We start from the raw sequence: 15,672 nt of genomic DNA on the forward strand, positions 1-15,672 counted from the left end.
AGTTTCTCTGCTTCAAACAGGTGCCTGCTCCCTAGACGCTCAGTGTACAAGTGTAACACTAATGGATGCCTGAGCAGTGCAGTTGTCTTGTTGTCATTTTCAGCTCAGCTCATCCTCCCTAAGAAAGCATCCCATCTCTTTAAGCTGAAGCCATCTTTCCCCTTTATTTTCTGCTTATTTAATTTTCCTTAACAAAGCACACACTTCTATCTCATATGTTGAGAGTCTGTAACCAGCACACATCTGTCGGTCTCATCACCCAAAAATTCGGACATTTGTTCTGTAGCTTCATACGCATCAGCACGTTTTTAAGCTTTGATTTATTTTTTAACTCCCTTTTTATAGCTCACCCTTTTCTCTTTTTATTCTCAATCTAGGTCTTTCAATCTTCTTTTTACTCACACCAGATTTTCTTATATCTGTGTTATTATCTAAATTATGTGTGATCTTCTTAATCTACAAAACGTTCCGCATGATTATCTATTCATAAAGTAATTGTGTTTACTGACCCTTCCGCTGACCAACCATGTTGTACTAGATATATAGGACTGTTGTAAATATTTGTATTGTTGATGTTGATGTGCTCTGTTACATGAGACATCTATTGCACTTCTGTTTGTCCTGAGAGAGGGATCGCTCTCCTGTGACTCTCCCTGAGGTTACTGTGCTTCTGCTCTGTGGAAAGAGTTTTTAGTTCAAGGTGCGACAGAGGACGTCACACCTTGAACAGATGATTAAGTTCCAGGAGGCTAATTGTGGTTTGTGAATGAGGGCAATACAATTTAATTTGACTGGAGCTGTATTCCTGGTATTGTCTGGGTCAAAATTCCATTGGGTTTGTACTAAAATATGAATAAGCTGATTATTCATCTCCCTAATGCCAACAGAGGTGTCTGGCCACAGAATCCTATTGAAATTCTCCTGCAAATATAATGGTCAAAACCAAGTTGTCTGCAAGTTTCTGAAACCAAGATAGCCTGCAAATGTACACGCACACTCCAATCACATCAAGCTCTCTAAACTAAATACTTACCAGTAGTTTGTCAGGCAGGAAGCAGTAACAAGCATGGTGTATGGATGTGTGACACGTGTCAATGCCTTCCGTCGAGTGCCTAAAGTCAGATGCAAAACTGTTCATTAACCTTTGACCAGCCTAAATCTCGTCACCACTTAATGAGGAGGTTTGAAATCATAAAAGGATGGGTATCTTGCAATACTAAACCTTACTCTGTCATTTGTTTGTGATGAGCTGCATTGAAGGAGGCTTTCATTTCTTCCATAGCATTACACTGTTTTTGTTTTACATAGAATGCATTAAAAACCCATTGACGGACATGGAGAAAACACAAGACAGCCTGGAAACCTATAGAAACATGCAGTGTATAGGCTCCGAGGCACATCCAGTTGATTTAGAACAAATGAGCTGTTGGCCTTTTTTTTTTTTTTTTTTGCTCAACTTAGCGTGCTGTCTAAAAAAACGGCTGCTGATTGTTTTGATAGAAAAGGGTGCCCGATACCTCCCTCTGCTCTTTCTGTACACAACCTCCCGACCCTTGGCTCTGTCCGAGCAAACACAGTCTGCACGCAATGCACAATGATTAACCCGCAGATCGTCTAGTGACGGAGGAGTCACTCGGTGGGCAGAACAAGAGCCTTTCGTCTGAGCACAGCACGCACGCACACTGCTGCTAGTCTCTCTCTCTCTCTCTCTCTCTCTCTCTCTCTCTCTCTCTCTCTCTCTCTCTCTCTCTCTCTCTCTCTCTCTTTCTTTATCTACCCTTGCAAATTTTCCCGCATTTATTGTTTTAAATTTTTTATCTGAAATGTGTAAACTGATTTTTCTGGGACAATTAGATTGCACATGCTCCAATTATACACCTGACAATTGCATCACTCTGTATTGGTTTCAAAGCTAATGTGACCTTAATAACTTCTGCCTTAACAAAACGATCTGGGTCCATTTTGATATGAATATATAATTGATGATTCATCAATTGAGTTCCTCAATTGATAAATTCAAGTGATTAATAAACGTTTTCCATTAATGGAAATCCCCTGCAATCAAATAGTATAACGTGTTCCGCTCTTTATAGTCTCCAAAAAAACGTGTCAGAGTGAGACCTCTTTGCTGAAATCATTCCCTGTGGATTAACCCGTAGATGATAGGCTGGTTGACAGCCCGTTGGTTTGCCTTACAGAGAGAATGAAGGTTGTTGTGGGGGCAGTGTGTGTGTGTGTGTGTGTGTGTGTGTGTGTGTGTGTGTGTGTGTGTGTGTGTGTGTGTGTGTGTGTGTGTATATATGTGTGTTTGCGTTCGTGCGTGCGTGTGTGTGTTCAGGGGGCACGAGGGGTTAACTTGATTCATGCATGACTTCTTTTGCGTGCCAAGCTTATCCATATCTTATTTCCCAAAAGAAAAAAAGGATTGTATAGCGGCGCAGAACTATACACTGGTATTTATTCTATAGAGAGTAAATAGGACATGAGGCAACAGGCATGTCAGTGAACTGATGCAACGACTCACTGCTCATATGGATGAACAGCAGAAGTTGTTATTACTGCTGACAAAGGCAATCAAACTGCAACTACCGATGAAGTTTTGACCAAATGAATATGCTTTATTTTTATCTTTACGTTTCCAGAGAATCATATGTTTTTTATGTAAAAGTTTTTGACACATAGTCAGACTACGTGTAGCTGTTTTCCGATCAGAGCCTCACCATGTGCACATGCATGCGGGTGATGAATCTCACTAACATTTGGCACAATTTCTCAAATGTACAGGTGGTTTTAACACACCAGGGTGTTAAGAAGAAGAAGGCTGCAAGTATTGAATGAGGAAGAAAATGAACATATTATACGTTTGTTACACCTCGATGATACATGATGTTAACATAACTTATATGTTAAAAAGAAAACTGTACAAGGATTTGCCTCATTAATCAATATAACCAGATAGCAGAAGAACAAATCACCAGTCATCTGCACTGCTTTATAAGAGGCACCACTCCAGATTTGTCTTAAATCTGCTCTCATGCATTTATGTTTCTTTCCACTGTTTGTTGAATTTGGAATTTAGGTAAAATATTGTCAGTTGTTAAAAGAATAGAACAAACATTTTTATTATATAAGACCGAGAAACTGATCATCCTGCAATGGTCTCTATTTTTGTGCTTGCATTTATAAACATAGTATATATATAGTAGCTACAGTGGATCTGTGTGGCCTCTACACTGATGATCAGCCAAACCATTGGTTTCAATGTACAAGCAGCAGAGTCCCTTGAGTTGATGTCTCACTGATGCTCTGAGCTCCATCACTTGATTGATATTCATTCTCCGTGTTAAGCTGGTAATGAGTAAAATGTTCACACACGCACAGCGTGTGGGTCATGACTCTGCGCAGACACGCATCCTCAGGGGTTCCCCTTTATGATCTGGCCCTCCCCGGCCCGGACTATTTACACCCGGCTATGACACCTTCGTGCTCCGGTGGATAGGGAGAGGTGACAGAAAGATTGATGACCGAGATATTTTTGCACGCAACTATTGTTATTGCAGCGCAGCTCGGATACATGGCTTGCATAAGGACAGAGCAGGGCTGTGGGGATGGGAGGAGGGAGGGGAAACCATTAGCTCAGTTACTAATCTGGTATTCACGCCTGGTCAGGAAGGGAAGGTGATCCAACACCCCCACCCACCATTACATTCACACAAACACACACACGCACACAGACAAATACACACACACATGTACACACACATACACACACACACAAATACACACATACACACAAACACACACACATATACACACAACATACACACAAACACACACACATAGTGCTGCATGGTGTGTCTGTGTGTACTCGTTGGTGGTTCAGCTGATTTTGACTCTTGTGTGGCGACCCATCCTGACCCTGTTATCTATTGATCGTACCTTGTATTCTGACCTTAACTGATCTAACATCCATTTAACTCTGTCCTTTAATTTAATGCAATCACCTATTGCAGCAGCCACTGGTGTTTTCAAATCATACAGTATTATTTATTCTGAGATCAATTAAAAAGAGAATGAACATCAAGCGGTTTATTGCTTTTTGACTTTTTGAAAGCTCAAGCTTATATCTTCCACATAATTTTGATACTGATTTATAGCTAGAAACAACAACACAAAAACAATAGACTAAAGGTAACTCAGAGAATAAGATTAATTCAATATGAAATAAACATTATTGACCAAATTGACAACATCGAAAATAGTGGTTGTGAGCCTAAAAATGAATGGAATGACTGAATGAAACCTGGATACTGTGGCAGCAGAATGAATTTGTCATGCTCAACTTAATATCGTTGTACTGAAAAGACAATATAAAAATCTATGTGTATTACATAGTGTATTTAGTAATGAATTGAAATGACACCATTATTCCCTCACTGAGCTGCTTATTCTGTTTATTTCTTCATATTTTAACTGGTGATGACAGAAACAGCTTTTTGTTCTAGTCTGAGTTGATTTATGTCTGACTTAATGGTGGAGGATTGCATCCATTCTTCATATGGCCCTCAGGTTCAAGCCAAGATCAATGTTATTGGAAGGCAACAGTAACTAGTGCACCACTGTGCTGCCCCTGGAGCATGACAGGGAGAAGAGAAAGAAGCAACTCCTAGGTCAGGAGAGGACTGAAACAGTAAATACCTAATATTCTTTGTGAAGTCTTGCTACAGGTCAATAGTTATGGAACTTCACAAAGCATTGAACTACAGCTAGGTTCATCACTTTTTTTGGGTCGCCTGGAAACATTTCCGGTTTGATTGACACTATTACACATTTTCTGCATTTGCATGTCGTCCAATTGATGAAGTAGTTTTCTTGGGTTTTCTTAGGAATACACCAATTACAATTCAGTGAATTGGATATTCTGTAAATTTGCATTAAGTCATCGGCAACATTCATGAGTGTCATGACCTGCAGTCCAAAATAATCCCATTAGGGTTTGCTCGATTGGGCTCAGGCAGGAGGCTGTTCACCGATGTCCTACTGGTCAAGCCATTGTTTTCCAACCACTCTACGTATTCTTATTTTTAAATTTCACAAAGGTTCAGAATTAATGCATCAGTAGACAACAGCAGTCACGCTGTGTCTGTGTAGGGAGCTTTGCAAAGTTTGCCCAGGAGTTGAAGCAGGGAGGGTCCTGAGAAGAATTATGAAGAGTTGCATTATGGGAAATGTAGGGGCCGAGAGCTTGGCCCATTCTAGTGTTTCTTCCTCTGCTGCTTCAACTTTGGCAAATTGTTTTTTAACCAGCTTTGCACGCAGGTTTAGGCAGTTTGGAAGAATCAAAATTCCTTAAGGTCCAAATTCTGTGGCTGGTGGCCGCTACTCCCTGCAGAGTGGAGACAGCGTCACAGCAAGGCAACACAAGTCTGTCTACTGGTTAACAGTCAGAAGAGAGTTTAGACCATCACATCAAAGGTAATTCTACAACAACACAAAAGGGTCTGCGTGAAGACAAAAGGTGAATGCAATTTAGGATTTTAGGACAATTTAGTGTTCCTATGTCTCTTAACCCCTCAGCTGACCTGGCGTCTCTGCTGGTTCAGGGGGGTTCTGGTAAATTGAATGCACATGTAGGCAAGCAGGTTTTCTTACAGGTCAGCTTCCTTGGAAGTTGATTCTGTGGTTTCACAGGTACCTGATGTTGAAAGAAGGAAGTTTGTCTCAGCGCAGACCTTAGTGTCATATAGGGGAATAAAGGGACTGGATCTGTTTGCATTAATCAAATACATTTCAGAGGGGAAAAAAAATTTGGCAAAATGAAAAAAAGGGAAAAGTATAAGACTGTCTACATAATTGTTTTAAGATTAAAGGAACTATGCATCACATAAGCCTTGATGATCCCAGCTTACCAACGACTTGCAGCACTTCTACCTGCTACTTGTTGTAGTGATTTTCATCCTTTTGACCCTTTTCCTCATCACTATCTATATAATCTGTGATGTAAATAATGTAATGCTTAACCATCCAAACATAGGCAACATGACTTCTGATGTTGTGCTAGCACTTCTACGGTAATGGTGCGCTCCACCAATCTAAGACGTCTTCATTACATCTGAGGATTGAGAGTAGTGTACTTGTCCTTGACATTGTGAATAAAAAACATTCATCTAAAAACACAGTTGAAATAATTTGAAGTTTTGGCTTCTACAAAAGTGTATAACATTGTTAACCATTTTCGTAGCTTTTCGTAAGTCTACATCGGATGATTACAATATTATGGCTAATAATGAAATGTATGGAATTTTTACTTCTGGAACCATGCTTCTGACCTCTATAGACTAAGGTTATTACCCTTTATAATAGAAATGTGGAATGATTAATTGATTAAAGTTTTAAAGTAACTTGCCATGCACTTCTTATGAATTCCCCCATTATATCAAAGTGTAATAGGGATTTGCTGGTGTAGCCCATTAATTGCTATGTTACCCAGGTAGAGTGACCCCTACAGGTAACCAGTAAGTAAAACGGGTCAAAGGTCAAAGCCTTGTTTCACCAGATTTTGCCGTCTAAAGTAACATGAGAAATGAGGATGCTTTACCTGGAATCATGTCCGTGTAACTTACAAAAGAGGCCTATTGTTGCCATTGGTTACCAGGGACACCGCACCACATTGCAGGAGCAGTAAATGTAATGTGATACGTGACAGATAATTGAAGGTTTTCTGTTTGTACATGTTTTCTTTCCTACTTCCTTCAGTTTTATAGGTCAGCCGTCCTGGATCAGGTTAAACTGTACTGTTTCAATATGGTGTTCCCTCAGGAAGGAGGTGATAGTGCTTTTATGAAGTAGACACTTCAAAAAGAGTCGTAAAGAAAGTGTAATCTTTGCCAAGCAGACTCTGGAGTACATCTTTATCAGGCAAATTCTTGATTTTGACCTTTCAAAAGCAACAGCAAAAGTATGTTTATATGTATAAACACAGATAAAGCAACACTGACTATGTGTAAAATGATGCAAAATACAATGAGCCTCTTCTGTTTGTTTTTTTGGGCCTGGGAATTTTAGATATTTTTAAGGGTTTTATTGCTCTATGAAAACTCGGAAGGAAAATTCCGCTATTACTAAATCATGAAAACCATCACAAAGAAAATGCCAGCCTCGGACAGCAGCGGTATGCAAAGAGAGCTATTCACACAGTGGAGCAGAGGTACACACCTGCTCTGAAGGTGTGTGCGTGTCAGCCTTTGCGTGAGTAGAACAACTTTCTCAGTGATTACACCTGCTTTTATGTCCAAGAATTCTTTAAGCGGTATATGGCTCTGGGCAAAACATATTTTCCACTTTTTTTTCTTCCCTCCTGTTAAAAATGGACAAGGGCAAAAGCCAACAGACCCCCAGGCCAGTGCCCAGCTCTTAATGTGGTCCAGTCTTTACACACGGCTTTGGATCTGTGCAGCAGCACTTCTCTTCGCTCCCTGTAGTAGCCTTTAATCTCTTTAATCGTTTTAAGAAGTTAGTAGACTACTTCACCAAAGAATCTCCCCACTGACTCACATCCGATTCTTCACATATTTCCTCCTCAGTCGAAACAAAAGATGACTATCACTTCAGTTTTGAGGGTTTTTTATCTATTGTTCGACTTGCAGGAGTCAGGTTGACTCTGGCTGATCAGAGGAATAATTGCTAAATGCCTAGAACTTTAAATTTAAAGGGTGGGGGGTATGGTTTTCAGTCCTTTGTGGGTGACATTTACAGTTACTCCATCTCAAGCTGTGGGTGCTGCTCACCTGCAGGGATCTGACACACACACTCCTGCAGCCTGAACGCTCGCTGAGAATGCAGCCATGCTCCCGCCTCAGGCAGTCCACACACGATCACAGGGCACGTTCATCTTTAATCAGGTTCAGTTTCATCCCCGGGGAGCACGTACACACACAGGCACACACACACACACACACACACACACACACACACACACACACACACACACACACACACAATGCTACAAACTGAGCAATGTGATTCACAATCCTTTTGCTGAATACAGTAGCCGGTGTTTATTTAAACATGATGCTCTAGGTTTCCAGTTTATCCAGGTTCAATACAATGCACTTGTTCTGCTTACTGTGTGCTCAGTTCATTCATATATCTGCAACATGGGTTTGCCCTTACTGAACCACAAGAACAATAGGATGTCATATAGAATACAAAGACACTTCCCATGTATCCATCTAACAAGTAATCTTATGTATGAACAACAATGTATTATATCACTGATGAAGAAATATGACATATGTACTAACAGGAGAAACAATATTTTTAAATTCACAGTAATAATAATTTGACCCAAGTTCTCTGAGCTACAGCCTACTTTATCATACCTCTGATAGCCTGTTAAACAGATTGGATAAGGAGCTGGGCTTTGTTTCCCATAATGGGATTCTCAACATATATGTATAATAGATGTTTTATATAGAGAGAACAAACAGTTCAGAAGGTGAAGCCATGGGTCATTGTTGCCACTGCCCTGAGAAGTTGTATTAAAAACGTAACATAGTCTTGTATTAAAACAATGTTAATTAATGACCCTCTGCACCCTCTCCAAACTCATGTTCCATTGTGTGGGACGGTGAGAGTCAGGGGGGCTGGTTCACCTTGTTTTATAACTTTCAGTTTTGTAACTTGTTTTGCCGATTGGTGGGTTCTCGCATGTGTGGCTGCTCAGTCTGCCCCACCGTGTTGCATGACTGCAAAGAATGAAGCCTGAGTGGCAGATTGCATGACTCCAAAGCCCCAAGATCCTCGCATTTACAGAAGCTATAGCGCGCAAATATGTGCACCTTCGTGCCCAAGCGGTGGGGGAAAGGGACTCTCGCGTCCTGCGCTCTTTGTTCTGGGAGTTTAAGACCCTTGTGTCTTTTCCAGAGGCTGCTGCCTTCGCGTGACTTGACCAAGCAGATTTAGGATTGTCCAGAAGACCGAGACCCTCCCCTCTGGACTGAAGCTCCGCTTCTCACGCAACCTGCAGCACCAGAGGCGCAGCGCCTCGGCGCACGTCGAGAGTCCCCGGAGTCCACACACTGTGCTGCAGGATCAGTGCGGATTACGCATAATAAATGAGCAACCAAAACGTTACCTGTCGGACTTTTTTGTTATGAAACTTATCTTGGCTGCACAGCTTCTCTCTTTTCTGGTACATTGTTGAGCTGTGGTAAAAGACGCGTCTGGCGCCACAGTATGTGCCTTTTACGCATTTCTACATTAGCTTTGTTTTTGAATTTTGTAATCAAATTTTATTTTAAGTCCAGCAACATTAATGATAACCAATACTGTGCCAACAGTCATTTAACCCCAAAGATGAAAATGGTAACAAAAAAAGAAGAACTTGTTATTGATCAATTTTAGAACTACTCCTCTATCTAACTGGCTGCTGTTATTGTATCTTAAAAAATCAAAAGTCATAATGCAAACATCTATCTTGGACACACATTATCTTATATTTGTATTTATTGAAAATAAAAAATGTTCATTGTTTACATTCGCCAATCACCGGCCAGTGTATTGGGTGTATTTTCTGATTAAGGCTGTGAGGGACAGTTTTTATAATTTAAGGAGACACAAAGATATTTGTGGCTCCCTCAAATTCTACATCATGAAAATAAAATGTACAATTCAAGCACAGTCCAACCACACCTGCTGGATATTTTTTAAAGCTCATGTGTAAATTTGAATTTATCTATACATTAACTCCTGTGCATTTTGCCCCCATTACCACAATCTATCTGACAAACAGTAGAACATGGACCATGCTTTATTCGTTTTATTGTAAAAGAACTGTGACATTTTGTCATAGATATAAAGTTACATCAACTGTTAATGAATAAATATCATTTTTTTAAGATATTGAAAGTGACTAGTGTCCAGTGGCCTGCTGTCTGCTCCATTGTATTCAATTGTCATATGTCTGTGATCTTCCGAATTGTAGAGTGTTCAAGTCCAATAAAAACCCAGTATCCCAAGTGTCAACATTTTTAAAGGTAAAATAAAAAATCGAACAACTTAACCTGAAGCACCTCCGATCTTATCTGAAGAGAAAACATTAACCAGTAGTCTAGCAAAGATGAGACAAGTTTTAAGAATGATAAAACATTTCAAAATAACATTCTTATAGTTGTTGAAAATCCTACAAAGAAACGTTGTCATGTTTTAAATTTGTCGCTGAGGCCTGGTGAACCTGGACAAATACCACACAAAAAACAGTGCAGATTAGAGAAGCAGGTTTACGCTAATATTGTATTTTACTCGAATATATATTTGGGGTCAAAGACACTATCACCCGAGCCCGAACAGTAGCGCATTTTGACAGCAGGGATGGCGGAAACTTGGCCAGTGTGGTGCGTAATCCTGTTTTTAGAGCCATCACTCTTTTCCTGCTCGTCCCTACAATCTGAAACAGACCACAGATACCGTTGCACAATCCAACTAGGACCGACTGTCTCCCATGTGTTGTGAAGTCTCCACAACACAGTGGTTTGACAGATGTGGGATTTATGTAGGAGTTTGAAAAGTCAATACCGCCACAATTTCAATATTTTAAATCAAATTGTCATATACTTTTATTATGATGCTGATTTTCTACTGAAAATCAAAACCTGTCTTTTCTTTTCGATCAGAAATGTTAAGCCCCACGAATCAAACCAGAGCAATGGCACATATTTCACTTCTATGTGAGGAAGTGCTGTGGCTTGAAAGTCAGAAACTGATCTGTCGGTCTAAAAGGTTCAAAAGGGTGAAAAAAAAGAAAGAAGACAAGACGGAGGAATGGTAATGAACTAATCTAACCTTTATCTCCAGCAGTGCACCCCCTCCCTCCCCAGCATCCCCCTCAAAGGGGAGGTGAGGGTTTGATCACTGCGCTCTCACGCAACTGGTCAATCTTTAACTCCAGCGGAGAACCAACAGGTACAAGCACGCAATGGCATTTGACTGATTTATAAGGACTGAGTTGTCCGGGTGGCTGCTGCGTGTGGCAGGTTGTCACAATCTCACATTTTCACACCAAACCTGTTGCATGAGGACAAACGTTGTGTGACTGAGGTCAGAAAGTAAAACCCCAAAGACTCTTAAAGAGGTTAAAGCTATATAAAGTTATAAATATAAGTTGTGCGTGATTTTTTAAATTAAATTATTTTGAATCATCTCCCTATTTCTCGTCTTAAACTGCACTAAATTAATACATATGTTCCCTGATATTGACATTAATTTCCTTTTAAGACAAAATATCCACGTTACTGTTTACTATTTAAAAACCATGCCGCATGTTAGCATTGATTCGTTGCAATGCACTAATGAAATCTCCTTTGCATTTATTTATACATCAATAAAAGATCATTAATCAATATTATGGGGAAAAAAATATTTGCAATACACACGTTACTCTGCCAATTTTATTATATATGAGAAAGTTGGCTGAAAGGAGATTCTTGCCTCGGTCAAAGCGCTAGTTTTAATATGGACAGCGCATAATTAAAATAATATATAAGCCATATTTTATTTAATAGTCTAAACACGGCGTAAAACACAGACGGCACGAGTGCCGCCGGAGCATCAAAGTAAACAGTTCTATCGCTGATTTCAAACGGTTTTATAGTGGTCGAGGTTATACTTGCCCTTTATGGTTATTACGTCTTATCTGTCTATAAAAATGACACATATACACCAAAGAGCTATTGAGTCCTGGTGGTTTCAAACTTTGCCTTAACAACTCGGAAATGTACAAATTGTGCGCGAGACGGTAGTTTCAAACTATTCCAGCACTCACCTACGCACGTACACACACGCCACACAGACACACACGCACACACGCACACACTCACACCTACACTTTTCCCCGGCACTAAACTTCATTCATGACAACAGAGGGAGAGAGAGACAGACAGAAGGAGAGAGATTACGTCATGTGCAGCAGCCAATGAAGCTGTGGAGCGCACTATAAAGCCAGAGCCCATTCTCTGTTTTGAAACATTAAGAGAGTAAGCTCAGACAATTACTCAACTGAACTATTTATATTTTTCTGCAAACCACTTTTGGGGGATCACGTCATCGCTCCTCACTGACCGTTTCACCGAGGTAAGCTCATTACGCGCAGAAATGAAGACGGACTGCAGAGTCATAATGTCAGAGAAAGGAGCAGAAGTGCTTAGTTAAGCTCTGCAAGAGAAACGTGTCAGAATAGGAGTTTGGTCTTTGCAGTTGCAGCTTTGAATTTGCTCGTTATTTTAAAATGTTGTGTTTTATTCATTGGTTCTCCGTGCGTCATTGTGTCGGTCATAAACTGAATCACTTTGCATGGTCCGTCACCTTTAGAGAAGTGTTGCATGTAAGCTCATGGAGTCAGGTTAATAACAAGCAAATGGTTTGTGACAGAGTCTCTAGTAACTTTAAACTTCATGGTGCATATAGTCAACATGTTGCACAACACCTTTTCTCCTCCCTGCCTGCACTACTTTAATGCCCCACCTTTTTCATTTCCAGATTGTGTTGAAGGCAGAAAAAAAAAGTCGTCATCATGATGCTAATGATGCTGCCGTTCATTGGATCTGTGTCTGTATCCGAGAGTTTGGTGGCCATGACAACGATGTGTCTGGTCTACCTGATTCTTAAGTTTTTCCAAACTGAGATTCCTGAAGGGCTCCGTCGGCTTCCTGGGCCGAAGCCCCTGCCTATCATTGGCAATGTGCTTGGATTGGGCAGCAAACCTTACCTGAGCCTCACTGCCATGAGCAAGCGATACGGCCACGTCTTCCAGATCCAGATCGGCATGCGTCCTGTGGTGGTGCTGAGCGGCAGCGAAACGGTTCGACAGGCGCTCATCAAGCAAGGGGACGAGTTTGCAGGCAGACCCGACCTGTACAGCTTCCGCTTCATCAATGCCGGCAAGAGTCTGGCCTTCAGCACAGACCAGGCCGGCGTCTGGCGTGCCCGCAGAAAGCTGGCCTACAGTGCCCTCCGCTCCTTCTCCACCCTGGAGGGGACAACTCCAGAATACTCCTGTGTTCTGGAGGAACACATCTGCAAAGAGGGAGAGTATCTCATCAAACAGCTCAACACTGTCATGAAGGCCGATGGCAGCTTTGACCCATTCCGCCACATTGTTGTGTCTGTGGCCAATGTGATCTGCGGTATGTGCTTTGGCCGACGCTACGACCACGACGATCAGGAGCTGGTCAGCTTGGTGACCCTCAGCGATGAGTTTGGCCGGGTGGTGGGCAGTGGAAACCCTGCAGATTTCATCCCCATCCTTCAGTACCTGCCCAGCGCAGAAATGAAGAACTTTTTGCGCATCAATGAGCACTTCACCGAATTCGTGCAAAAGATCGTCACCGAGCACTACACCACTTTTAACAAGGTACACCACTCGGTGTAACATTCATGAAATCATATTTTTTTCACTCAATGTGTATTCAAGCTTTATTGAGATTGTCCAACCATTCTTTCAGGACAACATTCGAGACATCACAGACTCCCTTATTGATCACTGTGAGGACAGGAAGCTGGATGAGAACTCGAATGTCCAGATGTCAGACGAGAAAATTGTAGGAATTGTCAATGACCTGTTTGGAGCTGGTAAGCCATATATGTTTAATGATGTATATCATAAGTGACCTCTGCAAAAATGAATGAAAAAGTCCTAACAGAGGTTATATTTCTCTATCTAGGTTTCGATACCGTCTCTACTGCCCTGTCATGGTCGGTCATGTACCTTGTGGCGCACCCAGAGATACAGGAGAGACTTTATCAAGAAATAGGTAAGTACTGTTGTTTTAGGCAAGATACTTCCTTGGATTTTCAATCTTGCTTGATTCAAGGGTGCAAACGATTACGAGATAGGACTGCAGCCTCTGTCCTCATCCTGAACTGTATTCAATGGATTTTTTTACTTTTCAGAGGACAAAGTGGGTCTGGATCGCATGCCTCTTCTCTCTGATAAACCCAATCTGCCTTTCCTGGAAGCCTTTATCCTGGAGATCCTTCGCCACTCTTCATTCCTGCCCTTCACCATTCCACACTGGTGAGGTTCATCTCTTTTAGATGATTGACTCTACCAAAAATGATATATTAATGACATGTTATCATGGAACCACACAGGCAAGACACAAAGACATGGTGTTCACCAGTACGATAACATACACAGTTCAAACTTGTAAATACACAATACGCTTTGTTTTCTTTACAGCACCACTAAAGACACATCTCTGAATGGCTACTTTATTCCCAAAGACACATGTGTCTTCATCAATCAGTGGCAGATCAACCATGATCCGTAAGTACTAAAAGTTACATTAAATTTATTTTATTAAAATATGATGAACATTGCTGTTAGAGAGACAGAGATAGAGTGAGATACTAAAGCTGTGAACGGTTACAAGTCTTGCTCAAGGGCACCATATTAGTAGAGGTAAAGGAAGAGACATAGCAGCCTTCATTAATTTCCCCACTTGTCCTGACTGAATCAAGAAAACAAGCCTCTAATTCATCATTCTTTCGGGGGCATGCATACACCTTTTTTAAATTGTGTTTTTCTTCATCCGCTGCAATTTTCAGAGAGCTGTGGAAAGATCCATCTTCCTTCAACCCAGATCGCTTCCTGAGCGCCGACGGCTCCGAGGTCAACAAGCTGGATGGCGAGAAGGTGATGGCCTTTGGCATGGGAAAGCGGCGCTGCATCGGCGAGGTCATCGCACGGAATGAAGTCTACCTCTTCTTGGCGATCATCATTCAGAAGCTGCACTTCCTCCCGATCCCAGGCGAGAAGCTAGACATGACACCTGAATACGGTCTCACAATGAAGCACAAACGCTGCCACCTGAAAGCCACGATGCGAGCGAGGAACGAGCATTGAAGCTCATCGCCATGTACAATTTTTGACTCAGCAGGTCACAGTCAGATTAAGAGTCAGTGGAGGAAGAATAATCTCTCTCTGAATGTAAAAGGCCTGATTCCAGATTTGATGTTCAGAGCGTGTGGCATTGAAGCATATAAGTGACATGTGTCTGTTGCGGAGTGTCAGAGGTGTCTGGGTTTTTGTGAACATATCTCTGCTATGATTTAAGTCGAAGAGATATTCCTGCACGAGGCAGATTCTTCTCAGTGAAGTATAAGGAGATCCTTGGTTCTTCTGTTGTGTTGTCCACTAATCTGCTTCCATTCAGAAGTTGTCTTGTTCAATTTTGGGATAGACAGTATACGGTTTAATTGATAGGCATTATCATCGCAACATATTTTTTTCTATTGAGAACAAATATCACCTTATGACAGCATTTATACTTGTAAGCTACAATTTTTTAATTCCATTATAATGTCGACGTAAGACACTGAAGATATATTTGTATCCCAGAATGTGATTTTGTGTGTATATCAAGTTCTTTCGTATTTTTGGAAAATAACTATTTTTTGTGCCCAGTGTTTGTATATATTTGAGGTGAAAGTGTTTTTCTGTGCATCTATATGATTTATGAGAATACCAAAAGAGTTCCAGTGATGTTTGAAATATATTAGTATGCTACACATTTTTGTATTTCTCTCTCTAATGTATTGATGATTGTCTATGATGTAAGGATGGAGCATTCTTTAATCAGCAATACAAATAAAGTAAAACTAATGTTTGAATTA

General features: G+C 41.0%; 1 protein-coding gene across 1 annotated transcript; it reads left to right on the forward strand.

Moving 5' to 3' along the window:
- The first annotated feature begins 11,929 nt into the window (after positions 1-11,929).
- LOC128441420 (cytochrome P450 1A1-like) lies at positions 11,930-15,669 on the forward strand. The gene is made up of 7 exons (XM_053423766.1): positions 11,930-12,129; positions 12,535-13,408; positions 13,500-13,626; positions 13,719-13,808; positions 13,948-14,071; positions 14,237-14,323; positions 14,605-15,669. The coding sequence occupies exons 2-7, from the start codon at positions 12,569-12,571 to the stop codon at positions 14,900-14,902; spliced, it is 1,566 nt and encodes a 521-aa protein (XP_053279741.1). The 5' UTR covers positions 11,930-12,129; positions 12,535-12,568; the 3' UTR covers positions 14,903-15,669.
- The last annotated feature ends 3 nt before the right edge of the window (positions 15,670-15,672 follow it).

The sequence above is a fragment of the Pleuronectes platessa genome, chromosome 1 (assembly GCF_947347685.1).
Source record: "Pleuronectes platessa chromosome 1, fPlePla1.1, whole genome shotgun sequence".
Taxonomy (NCBI): Eukaryota; Metazoa; Chordata; class Actinopteri; order Pleuronectiformes; family Pleuronectidae; genus Pleuronectes; species Pleuronectes platessa.